The sequence below is a fragment of the Aegilops tauschii genome, chromosome 4 (assembly GCF_002575655.3).
Source record: "Aegilops tauschii subsp. strangulata cultivar AL8/78 chromosome 4, Aet v6.0, whole genome shotgun sequence".
Classification (NCBI taxonomy): Eukaryota; Viridiplantae; Streptophyta; class Magnoliopsida; order Poales; family Poaceae; genus Aegilops; species Aegilops tauschii.
The window spans coordinates 98,112,578-98,136,526 of NC_053038.3; the positions used below are offsets into that span (position 1 = coordinate 98,112,578).

The 23,949-nt window shown below is 49.6% G+C and overlaps 3 protein-coding genes across 3 annotated transcripts; all 3 read right to left on the bottom strand.

The window, feature by feature from the left end:
* Positions 1-561: 561 nt before the first annotated feature.
* LOC109763829 (digalactosyldiacylglycerol synthase 1, chloroplastic) lies at positions 562-6,976 on the bottom strand. The gene is made up of 8 exons (XM_020322692.4): positions 6,892-6,976; positions 5,557-6,602; positions 4,383-4,415; positions 2,994-3,081; positions 2,406-2,887; positions 2,062-2,328; positions 1,400-1,749; positions 562-1,297 (listed from the first exon to the last, which is right to left on the bottom strand). Exons 2-8 carry the CDS (start codon positions 5,980-5,982, stop codon positions 760-762), a joined length of 2,184 nt encoding a protein of 727 aa, XP_020178281.1. The 5' UTR covers positions 5,983-6,602; positions 6,892-6,976; the 3' UTR covers positions 562-759.
* Positions 6,977-8,163: 1,187 nt separating this feature from the next.
* LOC109763846 (pentatricopeptide repeat-containing protein At5g15340, mitochondrial-like) lies at positions 8,164-9,011 on the bottom strand. The gene has a single exon (XM_020322708.4). It carries the CDS (start codon positions 8,853-8,855, stop codon positions 8,274-8,276), a length of 582 nt encoding a protein of 193 aa, XP_020178297.1. The 5' UTR covers positions 8,856-9,011; the 3' UTR covers positions 8,164-8,273.
* A 1,786-nt stretch (positions 9,012-10,797) lies between these two features.
* On the bottom strand, positions 10,798-12,212 carry LOC109763838 (uncharacterized). Its single transcript, XM_020322702.4, has 2 exons — positions 12,077-12,212; positions 10,798-11,990 (listed from the first exon to the last, which is right to left on the bottom strand). The coding sequence occupies exons 1-2, from the start codon at positions 12,181-12,183 to the stop codon at positions 10,991-10,993; spliced, it is 1,107 nt and encodes a 368-aa protein (XP_020178291.1). The 5' UTR covers positions 12,184-12,212; the 3' UTR covers positions 10,798-10,990.
* Between the last annotated feature and the right edge of the window lie 11,737 nt (positions 12,213-23,949).

Sequence of the window (23,949 nt, forward strand, 5' to 3'; positions counted from 1 at the left end):
CGTATGGTCCTCGCGGCCATCGCAGAGCAGCAGCAGGACAGGCGGCCATCGCATCACCATTCCAAATCCAAAATTAAATCAATCGCCATTGCAATTTGCAGACAGCCCAGTACTACCAATAGTGGTGGCAGGGGGCAGAAGGGCCCACTCGTCAGAGGCCCGAGGCCCACGACTGCCATGCCAGTACTGGGTAGGGGTACCAACCTACCTAGGTGATGCAGCAGGCAGCAGTTGGGCCAACCAACAACACATGCTGGGTGGACAAGGGTGACATGGCATCGACGGCAGAGCCCTCTCTCCCAGAGCCATCAGTGTGAAGGTGTACTGTAGTGGTACCAGGCAGACATTCCAAGCTCTACCTGTCATGAAATCAATCATGGTACCACCAGAGCATACTGTACCGCATACAAGTCGGAGTAGATAGATAGAAAACAGTGGCGCAGCGTATGAGTGCACCAGTGCGGTACACGCATGCGAGGAGCGACGCATGCCAGTTTCGGTGCAGACACGGGGAAATGGGCATAGGATTCTCATTGCTACTGTACCAGCCATACAAAGATGTGAGCGTCCCAGTGAAAATGGCCATCAAAACTCAAAGGGATCGAATACACAACTCTTATCTAGTGCTACAAGCAGTCTGTAGTTCGTATTGATAATAATGAACAAGGCTTTGCCGTTGGCATCAGGGAGAGGAGGAAAAAGAATTAGTGTCACAAATTACAGGCCTATCTATGTACTACTAACAGCAGTGGTTCTGTCTTACCAGCCATATACAGGATTCTGTACCTGAGGGGGCAGCAGGTGCATGTCCACGCTATGTTGCTTGTTGTAGTTCAGGGTCCCGGGCACCGCCCCGGTCGACAGCCGGAGAAGCTCGCTGCCCGTGAAGCAGTAGTGGGCAAATGCTAGGCCGCCATCCACGATGTCCGACATGTTTGGCAACGAGGCTGATTTCTTCATCCTCCTGTCGACGCTGTTTCCAGATGTGCTGGCACAATCACCATTGCTGCTCAGGACCTTGTCCAGCTCCGAGTGTTCCATGAACCTCTGGGTCGCAGCCTCCCACGAAAGGTTGTACCGCTGCTCAGGTGTGAGGGGCTGGGGATCACGGGTCATTGCTTCCTTCACTTTGGCAACGAAATCCTCTGACGTTGTGTACACCAGGCAGTTTGGGAATGATCTGAAGAAATCGTTGGATGGGTGATCTGCGCAGACCACAAACTTGCCCATGGCTAGCGCCTCAGCAGTGGCGGTGCAGAGGACATCACTAATGCTCGGGTTTACAAAAACCTTGTACCTGGAAAAAGAACACAAGAAGGAAGAAGCATTCAGATCAATGACATCGCAGATGTACAAGGAAAGGCATATGTTTTCAAAGCTGGATGGTGCGGATCTTTACCCATGAAGAGAATCGTCTGCATGATCTCGGCCTTTATGGAAGTTAAGATTCAAATCCAGCTTCTTGGCAGCTGATTGCACTTCAACTGAATCTTCACCATTTCCATAGACGTCCAATTTGAAACCGTCCAAATCTGTCTTGTGCTTCGCAAGCAAATCTATCAGTTCTCTGTAGCCTTTGGCCCAGACCATCTTCCCCAGAAAATAAGCTCCTTTGGACATGGACTGCTCGCCAGATTCCCTCTCTGCTGCTATTCTCTCCCCAACCTCCAGAAACTTGGGATTAACACCATGTACATTGCAGATCATGGATCTGGCTAGATCTTGAGTAGCCCCAGATAGTCGCAAAACCTACACATATCAATACCATCAGGTCAGTAAGGAAAAACAACCTAGCACATAGTTATTGAATACTCCCTCCGTTCCCAAATATAAGTCTTTCTAGAGATTCCAACAAGTGACTACATACGGAGCAAAATGAGTGAATCTACACTTTAAAATATGTCTACATACATCCGTATGTTGTAGTCCATTTGAAATGTCTAAAAAGACTTATATTTAGGAACGGAGGGAGTATATGTATATATGTGAAGAAGAGTTCACACAGTGTCCACTCGAACATCGCAATAAACATAGTAGTCATAGTACCATACTTATAATTACCTTATGGCAATAAGCTCTGGCAACAAGGTTGTTAATGTGCTTGACAAAAAAAGCTTGAATAGCACCATTCTTCTCTCTCTTGATATACTCCAAGTAATTTGTATGCACAACACCGACAACATGATTAAATTTATCAGTCCAACGCTTTCCATGATGGTACCAGTTCAGGTGCTCAGGCTCTTCCAGAATTGCAATGTCAGCTTCCTTCGATGGTATAAATTGTGAAGTATCCCCAGCAGGAATTATACTTCTCCTTTCTTTCTGAAACTGCAGCCAGGGCAGATAAATGATTAGACAACTAAAACACATAGCGTTTGACATTATGGAATAAAAAGAAACCCTACCTTTCCAGGGTAGAATGATATTCTGAAGTCGGTTTTAAATCCAACTCTTTCCTCCAGCCAATTCCTTATATAAGTTTCTTGGTCTTCTGGAGAACTAAAAGTCATGTTATTCGGATAGACGAGCTCTTGGTCTGACTTGCAAAGCCAGGGCACCATCAAGGTTACGTATTGCTTGGAAGATTTAGCCAAGTATGCAGCTCGAAACAAAGGATTTACAGCTGTTCCCGTCATCCAGGGAAGACTGGCGGTAGTGACAATGGCAACGTGTCTCTTGTCAGCTACATCATATTTTTGCCCATCATCCCAAAAACCACCTTCATAATGATGCCCTGTACTCTGAAGGACGCTAGCTATTCTTAGGTCAAGTTCATCACAAGTATTGTCATTTCTGAAGGAAGATGATTCACTAGTTGACAACGGATCATATGCAAAGTGATCCTTGCGCTTGCTGCATAGAGACTCCACCAACTTGTCACACACATCTATTCCACACGAGAAGAAAAAAATCAGTACGGCACAAGCTCACAAACATATATTCCAATATTCTGCAGACCTCAGATTTTGTTGAACTAAAATAAGGCCCCTTACCTCTTTTTATGCCAAGTTGGTCAAACAATGGTCCAGATTGCTTTAGAAAATACGCAAGGAGTTCGTTTAAATCCAGTGGTGGAACTTCCTGCACTAGATCAATATATATTAAGAAATGCATAAAGCAAAAAGGGGTAGCTAATCCCTGGACATGCACGCAAATGTGTTAATATATACTCCCTCCGTTCCTAAATATTTGTCTTTCTAGAGATTTCAACAAGTGACTACATACGGAGCAAAATGAGTGAATCTACACTCTAAAATATGTCTATATACATCCGTATGTGGTAGTCCATTTGAAATCTCTAAAAAGACAAATATTTAGGAACGGAGGGAGTACATGCTTCACATGCGAATGATGCTAAATCATGCAGTTAGAGGGAGCTTGATTATGGGGCATGGTGCATAGGACTCAGCCAACCAAGGCCCATGAAAGTGAATTGTTTCAGCATGCATTGATGATTACACTATTACTTTCCTCCTCATCTACATGATTACATCTATAAAAGTACTCTTCTAGTAGAATTAAGTAGACCATGCGGTTACAAGAAAAACATGTAGATCTCATGAGCTATAATGCTGAAGAATAGTGTCTTACTGGTAAGACAAAGAGATGCCAAAAAGAGGCCATGACGTTAACACTCAAGAGGACATAGATTCTATGGCACTATTGGCACCTGGCACGCATCCACATTGAAGAATGTATGTACGCGGGAGGATGGAAGAGAGCAGTTCTATAATCAAGATTATTTAGTAGGATGAAAACTGGGTTCTGCTCCGAATCGTAGTCCTCGCGGGAATGGTCGCAAAATGCGAAGGATTTACTAGGCTTCTTGTGTCTTTTCATTCTTTCGATCTAGCATGGCATTGGGCCGACACACCTACACTTAGCATTCCAGAAATACTAACTAGATTATGTTCCCTACATCAAAAGGTGAAATTGATTTATTGTCAATGCCAAAAAAACTGAAAATTAGTAGATTGACAGGGTAACATCCCTATACGTCCCTGCAAAGCTGAAAAAAATGCATATGCCTACAACATGCAGCCACCCCGTGTCTAACATGTGGGTCAAGAGGCATATAATGGTTTACAATATTTTGTAAGGGCATAATACAAGGATTGTACAACCTTATTTGACCTTCATTCTGAAAACAAGATAATGCTCTCCAATATTTAGTTAGTTTACAGCAGGAATGAAGCCAATGAACTCAAGGCAGAAATTATCACAATTAGTTTTGCTCTTCAAAAAACATCTCTTGCAGTTGTAGGTATTGCAAAGTATTCATGCAGAAAAGTTCACTGCCCTGATAAACAGAAACTAGCATATGCACAAAAAAGTGATGCTATAATGCAAAATGCAACAGAATATGAAACCAGATGACTAACCTCAGATGCTTCAGGTGCAAAGCTCATCGATTTCTGCAATAAGAATCGCAATTGTACATCATGTTAGTGCACTCATATATATGTACTCAATGGAAAATAGTACTCCCTCCGTCTCAAAATAAGTGTCTCAACCTTAGTACAACTTTGTACTAGAGTTAGTACAAAGTTAAGACACTTATTTTGGGACAGAGGGAGTACTGTGGAAGATTTGGTATAGCAGGCTGCAACATGTAAATCACAGAACAAGTTTAATTAAGGTCCATGCACTGCAAGCGAACTGCGGTTATGCAACTTTTGCAAATAATATATGTACAATTTTCAACTGCTAATTTTTGCGAGTGAAACTTGATGCATTTGATAAATGACTCACACCACACTTAACATGTGATTTATTATCCTGAGATGATTCTGATGCCCTGGACTTCCCATAAAGGTTCCATTATTTACACATATTCTAACATGAAACCCCAAAAATTGCATGGGCTCAAGGCACCAACCGAGAGCGTCTTCATTAACTTCTGGAATGCAGTTTTCCTACAGAGTAGCCTCAGATTATTTTGACTAGTAAGTAGATGAATATTTTTTCTTGCCGGGAAGTAGATGGTATTTGAATTCAGTGTGTCCAGATTAACTAAGACCAGGCAAGGAATGAAACTAAATTAAAGTCATCCCCTACCTATATTATTCTTAGACTCAAACCTCTTGCGATTTTTTACACCTCACATTTCAAGCCTACGAGCACAACAATGAACAAAAACACCCAATTTCATTTTCAGATAAGCCAATCTAGAGGATGTATTGTCGACAACTTAACTCAAACTTGTTGATCACAGCACCGAACGTTTCCCCTCTAAATCATAAGCATAAAACTTGATCCAAGCGAACGACAACATTTGCTCGACTTCCTCAACATCAAGCTAAAATTTCAGAATCGAATTGCCCCAACAATAATTCAGAATTGAAAATTTCCAGAGTAAAATCGAAGATATGTCCACGGTCCACCATTAGTGACCCAACTCAATTAGATGAACTTGACCTAAGAATAGCTAGCGTCCTTCAATTGGTGAGGCTGCAGATTATTTACTCGTGGATGCAACTCAAACGGCAAGGCTGCAGTTTATTTATGTACTTGTGCACGAAGGACGGTAGAATTGGTGGGAGTTTGGAAGCTTACCAGGCTGAGCTTGACCTTGTGGAGCACGTCGCTGGCCTGGTCCTGGCGCTTGCGGTCGAGGTCCCTGAGGCGCGCCTTGACGGCCCGTATGGGCTCCCACTCGGCGGCGTCCTCGTCCTCCCACCTCCACCCGGTCTTGGCCCCCCACCCCCTCCCGACCTCGGCCTCGAACGCCTTCCCTATCGCCGACAGGTCCAGGCGCGTCCTCCCGATCCCCGAGGCGGCGGAGGAGGAGGAGGTGGTGTTGTAGGCCCTCCGGAGGCGCGCGAAGAGGTCGGGCTCCGGGACCGGCGCGCTGAGGAAGGTCTCGAGCTCCCCGGCGCGCGCGCGGATGAGGCGCAGGTCCTCCCGCAGGCTCCGGGAGAGGAAGGAGAGCGCCCCCTCCCCCGCCGCGGCGGGGCGCGTGTCGACGCCGAAGCTAGCCATGTGGCTCTGCTGCGTCCGGCCTGTAGGGTTTTGCTGGTGGTGGTGGCGGTGGCGGTGGCGGAAGAGGAGGCGGTGGTGTGAGGTGGGGCGGAAGGATGGGGGAGGGGTCCGAGGGGAGAAGGAAGGGGAGGAGGAGATTTCGCGGGCCCGGCGGCGTGGACCCGGTCTGTTGGAGGAGTGGCAACGGAAGTGGAGGAGAGAGGAGAGACGAGGTTGCGCGGCTGCGCTTGTGCCATCTGCGGGACGGCGAGCCGACGGCTCAGATCGAGATGGCAGGAGATCGACGGTGCTGAATTTTCTAACCTCTTTTTTCTTCTAATTACCACGTCGGCGCACGTACAAGTGTACTGACGTACAGGACTTGCTGTGTTGGTTTATGTTAGGTATTGACGTTTTTTATAGTTGAATTTTGATGGCAACATTTGTAGTAGAATTTTTTGCTTCCAACCATTTGTCGAATGTAAATCTTGAAAGCGTGGACGAGGAAAAGGCGTACGTAAGAAAAGATGGCCTATGTTAATCGTACCCGGCTTGCCAGCTCCATCAATATGTGGCTCATCATCAGGGAGATGAGTTTGCAATGTGAAAATCGAGGATTTTGTGGAATCTCCCACAGATGTCTGCACGAAATCACCAAATTAAGTCCTACGTAGTACGTACTTATTTTGCTAAGAAACATAGTGTTGAACACGGTTCAATTACTATATCAGGAAAATCAAGAAAATATACAGACTGAATTCCACGCTCCTTGCGTGCAAGGTAATTCGACTTCAGTTCGGAAAGGCAAAATACATGACTTGTCGACAGCCAGCAAAAGAAAGACACGGAAGTAGACAAACACCGGATGCATGCGGCATTGCAGTGCAATCAGATAAACACGAAGAGACCAAGGGTGAAAGCAACGCTAACCGTAGCTTGGCACGGCAGCGCTCAGTTTGGACCTTTGCACGCCCTGCACTCCAGCCCCAGTCGGCAAACCGAAAGCAACGGCCGTGCTCTTCTTGGCAGACAGCCGTCGAGCAAACGGCACCTGCGACAAGGGGATCGGAATCCATCGGTACATTCCGCAGATCAGGAGAACGCCATGACGGATGAGTTCACGGTCAGTATTTCCTCCGACGATGCCGCTGGATGGTCTTCCTTGCCTTGGCTGCCAGCCACCGGTTGCTCGTTCATCCATCGTCTCCATCTGTCTGTCGGCACCGGTGTAGCAAGTGTCTGGCACAGGGAAGGGCTGCTCCGACAGCCACAAGCTGCTCGTGGTTGTACATGAAAATGCAGTGACACTTCAATTTCTCCTGCTAGTTTCCCAACCAGGTTGAACTTGTTTTGTCTGTTGCCAGCAATGCCCAACTCGGCATTCCCTCGCGCCCACGTGTCGCGTGCACGATGGATGTTTTTGCATCAACGTGAGGGTTTACATCAGAGAGCTAATTTGCTCAAGCATCATTGCACATATGTTCAGAATAAGATGCGGTGATTGCTGTGGCAGCGGACACAGTAGAGAAGAGACTAACCATTTGGCAGATGTTCTATGCTCGGCGAACTGAAACCATAGCAGGAGGTACAGTCTCCATCGTGAGAAAATGTCAGAACTCTGCAACTGAATCCTAGCAGATCTCACAGCAGGTTCTTGAAAATCACAGCTCCATTTCTTAGATTCACCTAAAAAATAGACAACGCCTCGTTTTATAGGTTACCGGATTTGCAACTTTGTGATGAAAGATGCAAAACAGCGAAAACTCAGTAAGCAGACTTCCTGTATTTTGATAGTTCCCACCACATCCAGCTTCGACAAAATTTGATCGAAACTGCTGACAGGTTCGACTATTAACTTTGGCGACTTCTCTTTGTGTTGCATTACGGACTGCCGGGCTCCATTAAGCTTGACAGCTTACAGTCCAGAAATGTACACCCATCATCAAGCTAATCAGAGAGCTTAGAAGTCGACAACTGAGAAACTGACGGGCATTCCACTGCAGATGGTCTATAGTACCGACGTTACTCATTTTATAGCAATCTGATAGATGCCTTCGAATTGTGCTGTTCAAGCAGTGAAGTGTGCTGGCGCTCATGTGGTTCGTCCACTGCAACATAGACTTCTACAAAATTCAGATCTCACCGACCAGGTGCTTGTGTTGTACTGCATTACTGCATGAACTTCAGGAACCACCCTTGCCGTCAACCAAACTATGTGTTATCAGCTCCATAACACAATGGTTTTGATCACTGATTTTGGGCTAACAGCCTAACACAATGGCCAGTTTGTCAACTGATCAATATGCCAAAATTCATACAATGCCATACTCGCTCATCAACCTAGCCACTCTCTCAGCCACATCGACACGGCCATGCGCCCGGCACGCGGCGAGCAGCACCATGCAGATGACCCTGTCCGGGCGTGCCTCCATCCGCGCCAGCAGCCCCTCTGCCTCCTCGACCTCCCCGGCACGTCCGAGCATCTCCACCATGCACGTGTAGTGCTGCAATGCTGGCCTCCTGACCCTCGCGAAGACTTCCCTCCCCTCACTGACCATCCCGGCCCTAGCGCACGCGGCGAGGACCACCGTCACCGCCTTGTCGTCCATCTCCCCCTCCCGTCCGCGGAACAGGCCGAGCACATCCCGGCACCTGCCGTGCGCGGACATGGCGCTGGCCAGCGCGGTGCGCGCAGAGAGCGTCCGCTCCTGTGCGGGCAATCCGTCGAACACGCTGAGCGCGGAGGCTGGGTCGCCGCAGGCGGAATAGGCGTGGATGAGCGAGGGGACGAGGACCGCGCCTCGGCGGAGCGCGGCGGCGTGGAGGGAGGCCACCAGCGAGAGAGACGGCAGCGAGGCGGCGCGGCGGAGGAGCTCGGCGTAGTGCCGCCGCATGGCTGCAGCCTTCGGGAGGCAGGGTTGGAGAGAAGCGATTGCACTTTGGTAAAACCGGCTGCTCTGGGCCGTTGGATTGCCCGTACATACAATATTTTTACCGTCGCAAAAACCTACCGCGCGCTCTAGACGAACAGCCGCCAGGACCAACCCAAACCAAAGGAGTTAATTTAGCCACTCCTCTTCGACCAGCCAAGCCAAGTGGAGGGAGCACCATGATCTCTTCAATCAAGAATTCTACTAGCAATTCCCGCAACCAAAAAAAAAAAAAAAGAATTCTACTAGCAATGCTCAAATACCATTGTTTTGTTGTGCTCGCGGCTCGAAAGAGTGGATCGCCGGCGGAAAGGAGCGAGCGAGGCTTCCCTTTGCGTGCCGCCGGCACTGCTGCTGGTTCCCTCTCCCTCCATCGGCCGCTCCAGCGGCGGGAGAGAGGAGGGCCTCGGATCTGTGCATGGGGTGGGTTCGTGGTAGGGTTAGGTTTGAGGGAGATGTTGCCGAGGCGGTTGCGGCGGCGGCGTGTCTGAATAAGCTTCCTCGGACTCCGTTCACGGTCATACGAAGCTCTTGCCTTCGTCTAGGTGTCAGCGGGGTGGGGGATCCCCGGATCTCGTTGAGGTCGCGGGCTATAGTGTCTGGAGGTCGACGGCACTGGCCGGTTGGGTCCTTGGATGGGTGGTGATTGTGCGGAGATGGAGATTCTTCTTTCTAGTCGGTATGATTTTTCGCTGTTGTTCTCCCTCTTTCTTTGTGCTGCTGGAGGGATGTGTCCTTCTTTGCATGGGCGCCGGAACCGGATCCTAGTTCTCTTCCATCTGGAAGAGGCACATATAGCGGTACTCAAAGCCACATATGACGAGGCTGGTGCAGGCATGTTGGATGCACATGTGTGTCCTTATACTTTTCAGCGTTGGTGCAAAGAAAAGGGGAGCAGCGCTGCGACAATTTATGTCATGGTTGAAGATGATGACCTACTTGGGTCTAGTTGCAGATTTTTATGTTGCAGGAGTCTTCTCATAAGGTTCATGAATGATGACATAGAGCTCCGAAGATCTTCGTGTTTTACTGATTGTTTTAGGACGCTCCATGTTTTCTGGTTCTTTATATGTGTGTTAGGGTGTGCTTGTACGGATGAATTTTTTTTGTGTTATTTCATGATTTGAATGCAAGCATACTTTCTAAAAGAAATATTTCACTAGCATTCACCACCGAAGAACACATCATAAATGTCGTCTTCAAAAGAGAAAGATGGTGCCCGGTGCCCGAAGCATGAAACACGTGACAGGATCCAAGGGCAAGAACATAGTACTTGCCCTTGGAGTGAAACGTGACACGTGATAGGAGTATAAACAACTAAGTTTTCTGTCACGCACACACATATATATAGAGAGAGATACTAATGTGTATTTGCTTCCATTTTAGCTGCTTGTAAATCGTTTGAAAATAGTTTCTGGGCCAGTCGATTTTCGCGGGATGGAAACAACCATTGGCACGCCGAATAAGCCCTATAGGTTAGGTGACACCATTATCTATCTTAGGGTGTGTGTGTTGGGGAAGGAGGGCAGGTTCGCCAGAAAATATTGTTCATGGTCAGGGACGGCAGCAACATGGAGGTGGGCGCCGGTTGGGGGAAGGCGGGGCGGCAAGACTGACGGGGGAGTGCCGCCGGCCCCGGACGGCAGCGGCAGATAGTTAGAACGGTTGTAATCGACGGTTCGAGGTAGATTGCACAGTTAAAACGTTTCGAAGATTGAAGAGGCCGATCTGGCCATCCATCTTGCATTCGACGGCTCACAACAATTCATCTGTCCCAAAATTGGCTTTTCAGTCACCTGATATATATAGCCGGTCTCATTTGCTTCACCTTGTTGGGTATGTATAAGTGTACACTACCAAAGGGGTCTATGTTGTAGCGGACTGATAACTGTAGTATAATTTGTACTTTTGGATAGGAAGTGGTAGTTTTTTTTAGTATTAATTTGCTTCACCTTTTACAATATCAACAGCATATGTATCACTCCACACGATCAGAGATTTCTATGACGGAGCAAGAGATCAGATCGATCTGACGAGAGCCTGATGAATCGATGCCGTTGGACCGTTTCCGCACCAGCACATTAATTCGGACCGCTCGATCAGGATTCCCCGTTCTTACCTTTTATCCCCATCATCCTTCGCGTCCGCGACACGTAGAGGTCCCGTGGCTTGACGACGCCGGGGATGTGGCCGATGAGCGACATGAACGGCAGCTCCGACACCGCGTCGCGGCGGCCGAGCGTGACGGTGATGGCGGCCTTCGAAGCCTTGTATCGGTGCAGCTTATGCTCCGGCCCGGCGGACCTGAGCAGCAGACGCAGGTTCCGGGACACCACCATGGCGTGCCGCTGCGCCAGGTACCCCTGCTTCGCCTCCGGCACGTCGGTGATGTCGCCGATGGCGAACACGTTCTTGAGCCTGCCCACGCGCAGGTGCTCGTCCACCACCAGCCTGCCGTCGGCGTCGATGTATTCCCCGAGGAACGTGCCCCGCAGCCACCCGGACGCGACGGGCCGGCCCGTGCACACGAAGTGGCAGTCGGCGGACACCGTCTCCCCGGCGGACGTCGTGAAGTCGCGCTGTCCGTCGTAACCGTCGCCGGTGCCGGCGAGGTCTATGTCGATGGTCTGGTCCAGCAGCACGGTGACGTTCTTGGACCGGAGCCACTCGAGCGCCTTGGCCGACGCGCGGGGGCTCATCACCATGAGCAGCCGAGGCCCGCCGTGGACGAGGGTGACGCGTTTGTCGGGGCTGTCCATGATGATCTCCGCCGCGAGCTCGACCCCGATGGGCCCGCCGCCGATGATGAGCACGGAGCTCGCGGCGGCGATCCGGTCCTTGTCGCGGTGGAACATCTCGAGTCGGTCGGAGCGGCTCTGGGGGCGGGTGCAGGTGCGGCCCGTGGCGATGACCAGGAAGTCGTAGCCTACGGTGCGACCGATGGAGGTGAGAACGACGGAGTCATCGACGCCGACCGCCGACGCCGTCACTACCTTGGCGTCGGTGAGGTAGTCCGCGTGCGGGATCACGGTGCGCTCCACCACCGTCGGCTCCACCTTGGCGCGCACGTTCGCCCACGGGATCTCGAAGTACTCCTTCCTGCATGGGTCCATCCATGGCGTATCACAAAATCAATAACAACCGATCAACTAATGTCGCGATTAATGGCGTGCGTGCGTGCGTACGGGTCGATGAGGACCACGTCGGCGTGGTTTTGGAGCGTCTTGGCGAGGAGGGCGCCGGCGATGCCACCGCCGACAATGACTACGCGGTCGCCGTCGCACCGCAGCATGGCTGCAGGTGCCCGGAACGAGCCCTGGTTGGGACACCAAGAGAGGTGCCTGTGCACGTGAGGGTCGATCGAAGCCGGTCGGACGTCGACACGGCCGGCGGCAAAACCGAGCTGGGCCCCTCAGGATATGGACCCCACCTGTCAATGAGCTAGCTAACCTGCAGGGATATAATTATTTGCCCAAAAAAACTTGATTCCCCAAAATAGGAGTAGTTCTATTTCCCGCCTAGCCACAAAATAGCTCATTTTGGAAGTCCGGCGAGAACGGGACGTTGGCCTTAGCCACCCTTGCCAAATCTTCCGACTCAATATATCCATATTCGAAGTACACGACAATGATGTAAGGCGGGCACTGACCGAACCAACTTGTGGTTGGATGGTTAGGGGGACAATGGAATTCCCAGCTCATCAAGGTTCAAGTCCTGATGCTCGTATTATTTCTGAATTTATTTCAGAATTTTCGGCGATGCACTTTCAGTGGGAGGAGATGCGTGTATGCATGAGCGCTTGCATCTGTACCGTATTAAAAAAAAGCGAGCACTGACGCTGAAAGGAGGCCGTTGCTTGTCGAATCCGGCCCTGCAAGGGGTGCTCCAAAGGGCGACCACTACAACTACAAGCTGTTGGCGCTCAAAATGACACAATCGCAAGGAAATGGAATGGCTTGAATCCAAATAAAATGTCAAATTGCATATTTGAGTTTATCATTGGATGGCCCCCTCCGAGATGATCAAAACAGATAGAAAGATCATCCAAAGCGGAATTTGGATGCAAAAGGTATGATAACTTGATGATACCCCCTAAACCTTTATAGTCGATGCTAAAAAAAAACCTTTATAGTCATTTTAACCAAAGAAAGGAATGCAAACCCTAGCCGCCTCCCGGCTCGCTCTCGGGCGAGTCCGGAGGGAACCCCCCCCCCCGCACCAACCTGAAGCCCCTCGTTCGTTAGCCCTTCTCGCCGCCGCCGGCCACTGCCGGTAACGGCTCCGAAGGCTCGACGGAAATCATCCCTAGATGCTTTGCCCGATTGACTTTGGGCCTGCCCTTCGTCTGGTGCTCCCACGATGCGGATCCACAGCAAGGCGGGCCATGGGATTCTTTCCGGCGGGGACGGTGTCCACTCCCGGCTAGATGGCCCTGCCCAGGAGCCACGGTAGGTAGCTGCGGTGTCCTTCTTGCAACGGTGACAGAAGGTTAGGCCTATCGGGCTCTCTGCTTGGTGGCGGACCGCGGCGGCGAGGTGATGGACTTCCACGCAACACTGATCGGCCAACGGTGCTACGGTCCATGCCCTGGTGGTGGTGATTCAGATCTGGTCGGCTAGGTCCGAGTGATTGTAGATTGTGCTACAGTAACCTCCGATGGCTCCACGACAGCGGTGGTCATCAGATGGTCTTCAGGAGCATCATCTCTAAAGATCTAGTGGTTGACTTCGGTAGTGAGATGCAAATTATGGACGATGATTTGACGCAGAGGGTTGGTTGTGCAGCGGTGGCGGGCATCACACATAGCTACTGGGATTGAGGAAAAATGGTGGCGACAAAACTTGAGTGACTTCGATGGTGGTGCTACTCAGCATCCGGCCTCGCGGTCCCACGTGAAAGCCTAGGTCTGAACCGAACAGGTTCTACCTGGCAATGGCGATGGTTTCTTACGTCGTTACCTTGTTGTAGGCATTGTTCGGATATGCTCGGACTAATTCTTCAGGTTGAAAACTAAATTCTTGCCTTGTGATTAGATCCGGTGATGACGGCGCTTGAGTTTCGCTCTCTTCCTGAAGGCATTGCTGTCGAAGAATCTCGTCGTCCATGTGATATCATGAGATGGTTGGTGCGGATATGGTCATTGTTGTAGTTTGTCGATCACATAGATGAACGCTTTTGGGCTTTTCTTTTTCTTTTTTCTTGCCTATGAATAACTTTGGTCTCATATGACTTTGCTAATTGCCGGCATGTTTTTGAGTGTGTGTGAGTTGATGTTGATTGTGTGCATCCTAACTATGTAGATGTCGGGTGTGTGCTCATTATGTTTCGTATCTTCTTGGTGCTTCATTTGAGCACATAAAATCCACCATTTGTCGAAAAAAACTAGATGATACCCCGCGCATTGCTGTGAAGATTGGTTGCAATAATTTTTGTTGAAATTTAAATAAAAAATAAAATCAATATAATATATTGTATTTGATTATTATACAATTGAATATATAGACACTACACACAGGTTTAGTTTTATATGACTTTATGTGTATAATACCCACTAACTGGTATCACGGTCTAATACATGTACACATGGATATCTCGGATACATGTACATGTATCCTTACCCAAGTATGAGTGTTCAGACTATTTTTGTTTTGGAAAAGCAACCATTAACCATCTTAAGATACTAGCACATGCAAACAAAACATGAAAAACCATTTATTTTGTCGATTGTACGCCATACACTAATGAATATGACTTTTTATAACGGGCCTAGGTGCCAGTGGCGGAGCTACAGCTGGGCCAACCCGTGCCCTGGCCTGCCTAACACATACAAATTTCTGTGGTGTACACCTACTATTAGGCCCTGGAATAACATTTCAGTAGTAATTTCCTTTAGGTTGGCCCCATCGGCCCGCCCAGCAATTTGGATGAAGCTCCGCCACTGCTAGGTGCCCCAAACAATTTACCTATATGATTGATGTGGTGACATGTATGGTGAGTTGGGATGTTTGCATGTTAATAGAGAATATAAATATCATTTCTATGCATGTTAAGAGAAATAATTAGGGGAGTGATGAGGTGACATGTGTATATGTTGAGAGAATTGAGATAGTGAAGATCATGGCCATTCATCTCCTTGTCGTCGTCATCCTCAACAAATCCATCCTTGCCATAGTCAACTGGACCATTTGTGGTTTTCTTTGGGCAGATTGCAAAGATGCCAAAGGAGGTCAATGTAAGGTCAACTAGGCCAAGGTTTGCTGACCCACATTTCTCCATGGCCTCGGCGCTCAGGATCTCTATCGTGCGGGCATTGCGCTCCGCACCCGCTCGCAATGGCTCAAGCACACCTACCTCGTTCGCCCTTGGAGCCAGCTTCACCTTCCCGTCAGTGTAGAGGCCATGCAGATCCATGCCTCTACATCATGGACCATTAGTGATGGGAACACTTGTTTCTTCTTGTCCGATGTGTGGACCAATGGAAGCTCCATTGTCGACCTCACCTGGCTCGCCTTCGAAGAAATATGTCGGGCTGCCGATAGGCTTGCATGACGTGGCCTTCCCCATGACAACCCGTGCATTCTTTGCAACCAAGTGCCCGAAGATCTTCAGCACCCGCTTGTCGGATGTTCTTTTTCCCGGCAAACTTGGTACGAGGTTCAATCTTGGTGTTGCTCCACGGCATTTTTTTTAAAAGGAGGATTTACCCCCGGCCTCTGCATCTGGGCGATGCATGCAGCCATTTTATTAATTATTTACAAAAACCTTATAAAGTAGTACATCAGTTTGTCCGAAGCCACCATCTTAGCAACAACTGTCGCTACTTCTAACCACTTGATGAAGGGGTGCCGATAGTCCGAGTCTAATACCAAACAGACATCGCAGCAAAGCCTAACATCTAAAGCCGAAGGCCCCAACCGAGCCATATACTAGGTTAGGGGTACAAACCGGTCCAACACGCTCTCATGTGCCGTCGCCGCCGTCTTCCACCAATCCATCTTCGGAGCAGAAACTAACACACAGACCTTGCCAGGCCTCTCTGCCTTCGACGCCACCATGACGCCAGACAGCGTCCTCCTCCCGCGCGAGTCCATCTCCGCGCATCGGACACCGAATCTCCACTGCGCCACGCCGCCGAGATCCGTCGCCATCAATGAGTAAGAAGAAGCACCGCTCCACCAAAGAAGCCGTCCACTGGTCCCTCGAGCCCGTGTACACCTCGAAGAATGACGCCCCAAAGGGGGAAATGACACTAGAGTGCCGCCATCATCCGATCTACTGATCTAGAGTTTTCCCCAGAGGTAGCAGATAGAGGTCTGGAGCTTCTCCACGACGATGCCTTCAATAAAGTAACGACACAAAAGAGTGCTGCCATCGCCGGTCTTGGCGACAAGCCGAGAATGAGGTTTTCACCTGGATCCGCTCGACGAACCTCCGTCTTGCATCGTGCGCATGGACCACCACCAATCTTCGCCGCTGCGGAGCGAGCAAACCGCTCTGGCCAGATTAGATCTGACCAGAGGGCCAACCATGCCCGTAGCTGACCAGCCCACCATAGCCCTCCACGCCGCCGCCGATCCGAGGTGCCGTAGTGCCGCGGCCAGATGCATCAGCTCTACCACTAGTCATCCACCGCCACTCGCCGCCGGGAGCGAGCCACCGCCGCGGAGGCTCGGGTCTGGTGGTGCACTTCCGCTTGCTCGGGTGCCCCCCGCCACCCACGCGCGCGAAGGAGAGGCTCCTGCCTAACTAGGCGACGCGCTTCGCCTTTTGGTGGATCGATGCTTGTTGCAATGCCCCCAACATCCACCACCGAGGCCTCTCCTCCATTATCATGCTCACAGTGGTCCATCTGGTGCTGCCGCAACACCTGCATCTTCAATGGCAAGTCGCCTTCGGGGAATTCGTGACGAAGCATGCTTGTGGACTAAAGCACGCACCAAAGGACCGATAAACATTCTGCCGAAGTCCTGTTGTGTTTCGGGGGCTGAGCAATTCTTTAGCCATCTGCTCGGGGCACCGTGTTTTACGCCTCACGTGCTCCTTACGCACGTGACAAGTGTTATGCCCCTCTTTGTACTTTTCAAACTCCTTCTATTACTGAAATGATACGTGAGCTTTGTTTATTCGTGAAAAAAAGTACTTTCTTTGATTCATATTAATTGTCGCTCAAACAAATGTATATATTACTGAAATACGTTTAGATATATCCGTTTTAGGGACAATTAATATGAACCGGAGAGAGTATCAAATCATGGCATGGAAGAAAACACAATTCCTTTGAACACGGTTTTCCTTTGAGGGTTCAATTTGAACACGCTAGCTGGAGGAATCAGTTTCGTATTGCGGAAGAGAGAACGTTTCCTAGACGGGGGGTGGCCCTCGTGTGTATGAATACCGCGTACGTACTCTTCACATGTCCGCGCCACCCGTGTCAACAGATCGACCCGTCAGCGACACCTCCTGCGCCTCGCTGTAACCTCCTCAAATCGGAGATCCAGAGCGGCACCGCCCACCGACATGACGCCGGCGAGCAACAGCACCACCACCACGCATGTCGCGCCGCAGCAGCAACAGCCGCCGTACCGCCTGGTATGCAGGATCGCGTTGGAGCCAACGGGGGACGACGACGACGCCGGCGTGGCTGACGAGCCTCTCCTTGATTCCAGGCCGGCGGCGACGCCGTCGTGCTGCGAGAGCGACGCCGTCGTAAACTTTTTCTCGTCATGCGGAGCCGTACGTCCTCGGCTCCTCGATCTCTTCTTCCCCGCACCATTGTTCTTCTTGGTTCTACGATAACCCATGCGATCTTTTATTCTATTTTGCTTGCAGACCGCTCTTATCGCGATCGACGTGTTTGCAGTCTTCGTGCTCTGCGTGATCGGTTGGAGTGTGATGGCATGAGGGTCTGAATGACCACGTAATTAACGAGGCTGATTGCGTGTCTTTTTTTTGGAGTGATCTGTATGTTGCAAGACTGTTGACATCAGTTTTAAATTCAGAATAGATTTTTTTCAAACCAAATATAGAATAGATAAGTTGTAGCCTTTTCTAACTTTAGTTGACATCAGTTTTAAAAAATTGCTAATCATGTCGTCTGAGAATACTATTCATGAATAGACAAAAAATGCAATGGAGGACAAGTGGAGACACAAGTGTACCACATTTGGCAAGATACAAGAATGGTTACATCTGCTTAAAGTGGTCATCGATAATATGCAGTGCATACCCAGTAACAAGCGGCAAGTGTGAATCCTAACGGCATTTAAATTACCAATGTGAGTACAATATTGATCCAGTATTAGCTACTTATAATAGAGATGATAAATGTATATTCGTCATAGCGACAACACATGTTGTGAAGTCTGCACAATCGACCAAGCCGGGTCCGCTTAGAAAAGACGGTTAGGCCTCCGCCCGAACCGAAAGTCAGTCATTGTTTAGGGCGTATCACTCCGCCTTCGGTATTCACGTTTGTTCCTCCTCGTACTGCTCCTTACGTTACCTCGTGGTGCTTGGTGCGATGCCCCACCCCTTCTGGAACGTGCTTGCCCTTGCCAGTCCTCCGATCATCATGATGGGGCAGCCAATCTCCTATGCTGGGGTGCAGATTCTTTGCCCCACGTGCGTTTAGAGACCGCACTATGGTCCGCGGCAGCGTCAAAGTCTTTTATCAGGCCCTGACCGTGCCCGATCGGTGCCTTCTTGCCCTTCTTTGTTCGTAATCACCCTTCAAGTTCTCCTCATATTGGAGGACATGTTATCTTCGAGGTCTGGAATTCGTCCGAGCAAACGATTGTTGTCTGTGGCTATTTGACCCGAGCAACCTAAAACGAGTTTCGTCATGTCCTCATCGTAGGGGCCAAATGCGCTTAGCAATCAAGGTTCCTCCTCGTCACGTGATCAATCACCTCGCTGGCTCTCCCTCTCACGATTCTAGTCGGGGTCGTCCTCGGCGCCGTCGGCATTGTCGTTGCCCGGACTCGCATTAGGTGTGTTCACCATGTAGCACTCGTAGGACGAGGTCGATTGCCACTTGCATAAGGGCACCATGGCTGACGGCTAGCTATCCGCAGTTTTGCCGACCTACTCTCCCGTGTATTTTGTCTCCTCGGAGGCCCTCTCAAGGAAGTCGGTGAGATCTTCGACGTTGGCGACAAGATGGGCCGTGGGTGGGTTGAAAAAATCAACCTCCTCCTCCATCTCCCAGATCCGATCTCACAACGAGATCGGGAGATCCAGCGACTGCTGCTCATGGATTTGCGAGGTGCCAAACCTGAGAAGAGTAGCTCTCTGCGGCAGTACGCGTTGTACTCCGTGTAGCCGAATCTTACGATCCGTCCTGGAGCAAAGGCCTCGACCTGGCCAAGGTGGTTAGTGGATTTGGTGATGAGGGTGACGCCGCCAAAGGGGAACATCTGCTCCTGCGGGAAGATCACGCTGAAGTCGATCTGAGATCGAGCCGCGACGTTCACCTAGCAGGACCTTCATGGTCCACCACTGTCGGAGCTAAATAAGGCAGATCCCTTGATAGGGTATCCTGGTTAGGCGACTTGACACAATGGTAACAAGTACAAGGATTGTACCCAGGTTCGGGCTCTCAAGGCGGAGATAATACCCTACACCCTGCTCTTTGTTTATTGTATTGGGGTGTATATAGAGTATAAGAAAGTACCAAGGGGTTGTAATGTGTCTATCTATGAGTCAGGACCCCGACTTATATAACATACCGACGGCCCTAGGGGTATAATTCCTAGTGGGACACATATGGGGAGGCAGAGTCCTCCAGGATCCTGGCTTCTTGTCTTGCACGCCAAGTCTCCTAGAATCTTCACGCGGTCCACCATGGTCCGCCCGAACTGGCCCTGGAACCGACTTAGGGGTCCTTAGCCCGGCCCACCAGGCCTGGAGTCAACATGGTGAGAGGCCCCTTAGCCGGGACATCATCAGTGCCTACCACCTAGCCATGGTTGAACGTACCGAGTAGTTCTCCCTGATGCATCTAGCTCGAGGTCGTCCAAAGACATGTCAATGTGGAAACTAGCCTGAAACGCCTTGGTTCCACCAAAAATGAAGATGTTAGCATGGGAGGTGGCATCCAGATCATTGGCCTCCAACTTCGAGAAGAATCGTCGCCATCTTGGTTTGAACAGATTTTGCACTCTGTGCGGACGGGAGAAGGAAACATCTTTTCATGCTACTTGCCTTCCCTAATGCATCATGTCGTTCGGATGTAATGCAAGATCAATGGCTACTCCCAAACTATACGGATATCACTTGGACGAGCGACGGGTGGTTATTTCATCTACTCAATGGCTCACCAGAACATGTCAGACATATGATCATCATGGTGTTTTAGCGAATTTGGCATCTTCGGAGCGTTGTGGAGGCACAATGCTCCCCAAGAAGCCAGTAGGGCCACCATTATCTCCTCACGCCCTCGCACAATGCAAGATGCCGTGATTCCACTAAGGGACCCTTGAGTGCAGTCACCGAACCCGTACAAATGGCAACCCTTGGGGGCGGTCACCGAACCCGTACACTTTGGCAACCCTTGGGGGCGGTCACCGGAACCCGTTCAAATTGCTCGGGGCAATCTCCACAACCTAATTGGAGACTCTGACGCAAGCCCGGAGCTTTACACCACAATGATTGAGCTTTGAGACACCACCAATCGTCTAGGGCGCCCAAGCACCCAAGAGGAACAAGCTCTAGGGTACCAAGCACCCAAGAGTAATAAGCTTCTCAACTTTTCACTTCCACGTATCATTATGGAGAACTCAAACCGATGCAACTAATGCAATGGCAAGGGCACACGGAGTGTCCAAGTCCCTCACTCTCAACTCCCACCAAAGCAACGAAAGCTATGGAGGAATATAAGAGGAAGAACAAGGAGGAGAACACTAAGAACTCCAAGATCTAGATCCAAGGGGTTCCCCTCACATAGAGGAGAAAGTGATTGGTGGAAATGTGGATCTAGATCTCCTCTCTCTTTTCCCTCAAGAATTAGCAAGAATCCATGGAGGGAATGAGAGAAAGCAAGCTCGAAGAAGGTCAGCAATGGGGGAAGAACACGAGCTCAAGTGTTTAGAACCATTGGGGAAGAAGACCCCCTTTTTATAGGCATCCCCAAATCCAACTGTTATGCCCCCAGTCCGCACACAAGCGGTAGTACCGCTCGGGCGAGCGGTACTTCCGCTGGGACGGTAGTTTCAGCCGTAACGTGCAACTGAGAAACTCAAGGAGGCGGTAGTGCCGCCGGAGCGGTACTACCGCTAGGTGTTGCGAGGACATGTGAAACCGCGGTAGTAGAGTAGAGCAACGCGGTACTACTGCACTGAGCGGTACTACCGCCCACTACTGCCGCTCTACTTCCGCGCAGAGAAAAAACACATCCAGAGGCTAAAATATAAGCGGAAGAGTGACGGTACTCGGACGCGGAAGTACCGCGACAAGCGATACTACCACTGGGCTGGTGCGGTTGAGGGAGTCCTAGGTTAGGGGGTCCTCGGGTGTCCGGGCTATTGATACGGGCCGGACTGATGGGCCGAGAAGATACAAGTAGAAGACTTCCCCCCCGTGTCCGGGTAGGACTCCCCTATGCATGGATGGTAAGATTGGTGTCCGGATATGTTATTTCCTTCCCCCACAAACCGACTCTGTACAACCCTAGGCCCCTCTGGTTGTATATAAACCGTAGGGGTTAGTCCATAGAGACTATCAGAATTTTCGTAGGCTAGACAGCTAGGATTTAGCCATTACGATCTCGAGGTAGATCAACTCTTGTAACCCCTATACTCATCGAATACAATCAAGCAGGACGTAGGGTTTTACCTCCATTAAGAGGGCCCAAACCTGGGTAAACATTGTGTCCCACTTGTCCCTTGTTACCCTCGATCCTCAGACGCATAGTTCGAGACCCCATACCTGATACGTCTCCAACGTATCTATAATTTTTTATTGTTCCATGCTGTTATATTATCAATCTTGGATCTTTTCTAATCATTTTATAGTCATTTTATATCATTTTTTGGTACTAACCTATTGACATAGTGCCAAGGGCCAGTTGCTATTTTTGCATGTTTTTTACATCGCAGGAAATCAATACCAAACGGAGTCCAAATGTAACGAAACTTTACGGAGATTTTTTATGGACCAGAAGACACCCAATTAATGGGCCATGGCAGCACCTGGGGGGTGCTCCGAGGGGAGCACAAACCACCAGGGCGCGCCAGGAGGCCCAGGTGCGCCCTGGTGGGTTGTGCCCACCTCGGGTGCCCCCCGGACCGCCTCTTTGCTCTATAAATACCCCAATATTCCAGAAACCCTAGGGGAGTCGACGAAAATCAATTCCAGCCGCCGCAGAGTCCAGAACCACCAGATCCAATCTAGACACCATCACGGAGGGGTTCACCACTTCCATTGGTACCTCTCCGATGACGCGTGAGTAGTTCTTTGTAGACCTACGGGTTCGTAGTTAGTAGCTAGATGGCTTCCTCTCTCTCATTTGATTCTCAATACAATGGTCTCTTGGAGATCCATGTGATGTAACTCTTTTTGCGGTGTGTTTGTTGGGATCGGATGAACTTTGAGTTTATGATCATATCTATCTTTTTATATCCATGAAAGTTATTTGAGTTTCTTTGATCTCTTATATGCATGATTTCTTATAGCCTCGTATTTCTTCTCCGATATTTGGGTTTTGTTTGGCCAACTTGATCTATTTATCTTGCAATGGGAAGAGGTGCTTTGTAGCGGGTTCGATCTTACGGTGCTTGATCCCAGTGACAGAAGGGGAACCGACACGTATGTATCGTGGCTACTAAGGATAAAATGATGGGGTCTATCTCTACATAGATAGATCTTGTCTACATCATGTCATCGTTCTTATTGCATTACTCCGTTTCTCCATGAACTTAATACACTAGATGCATGCTGGATAGCGGTCGATCTGTGGAGTAATAGTAGTAGATGCAGGCAGGAGCCGGTCTACTAATCTTGGACGTGATGCCTATGTAATGATCATTGCCTAGATATTGTCATGATTATTTGAAGTTCTATCAATTGCCCAACAGTAATTTGTTTACCCACTATTTTGCTATTTTTCTCGAGAGAAGCCACTAGTGAAACCTACGGCCCCCGGGTCTCTTTCTCATATTATTTGCCTTTGCGATCTACTTTTCCTTTAATTTTATTTTCAGATCTATTAAACCAAAAATACCTTCCTGCTTTTATTCTTATTTATTTTATTTGGCGTTTGATCTATCAATCTACTATAATTTATCTCACGTCCGTTTGCCTATATTGAGGCGCCGCTACCCGAAAGGGATCGACAACCCCTTTTACACGTCGGGTTGCGAGTAGTCGTTATTTGTGTGCAGGGGCTGATTACGTTGTGTTGCTTGGTTCTCCTACTGGTTCGATAACCTTGGTTTCATCACTGGGGGAAATACCTACCGCTGCTGTGCTGCATCATCCCTTCCTCTTTGGGGTAATACCGACATAGCTTCAAGCCGCATCAATAACCGAGATCGGCTGGTTTTGACACCGACATTGGTGCTTTCATTGAGAGTTCCGCTATGCCGTCAACAGAAGGATCGATGGCTCATCACGTCATCAGCGACGATGTTGTTTCCGGGGAGACCTTTCTCCCTGGTCAACTTTTCGTGTTTAGCGGCTTCGCTCTGCGTGCCAATTCAACTGGTCACCTTGAGCAGATTGACAGCTACGCCCCTGGTCACCAGATCAGGTTCAGAAGCCTGAACTATATCGCTGATATCCGAGGATATTTGATCTTTGAAGGGTTCTCGACCTCGGCCGCCGTTCCTCATCTACATGAAGGAAGCCCGTCGGAATCACCATCAGACTCCGTTCAAGAATCAACTCTCGTTCCTGCCCTGGCCTTAGATCCAGAGCGGACTACTCTATCCGAAAACGGGAGGTTAAGCCCCGCTGGACTCTCTCCTGTTACGGAGTTCCCTACCGAAGACCCAGAGGTGGCCATGTTGTCAACGGGCCTGGAGTCAAACTGGACTCTCTCTATCATCGGGAAACCAGACTC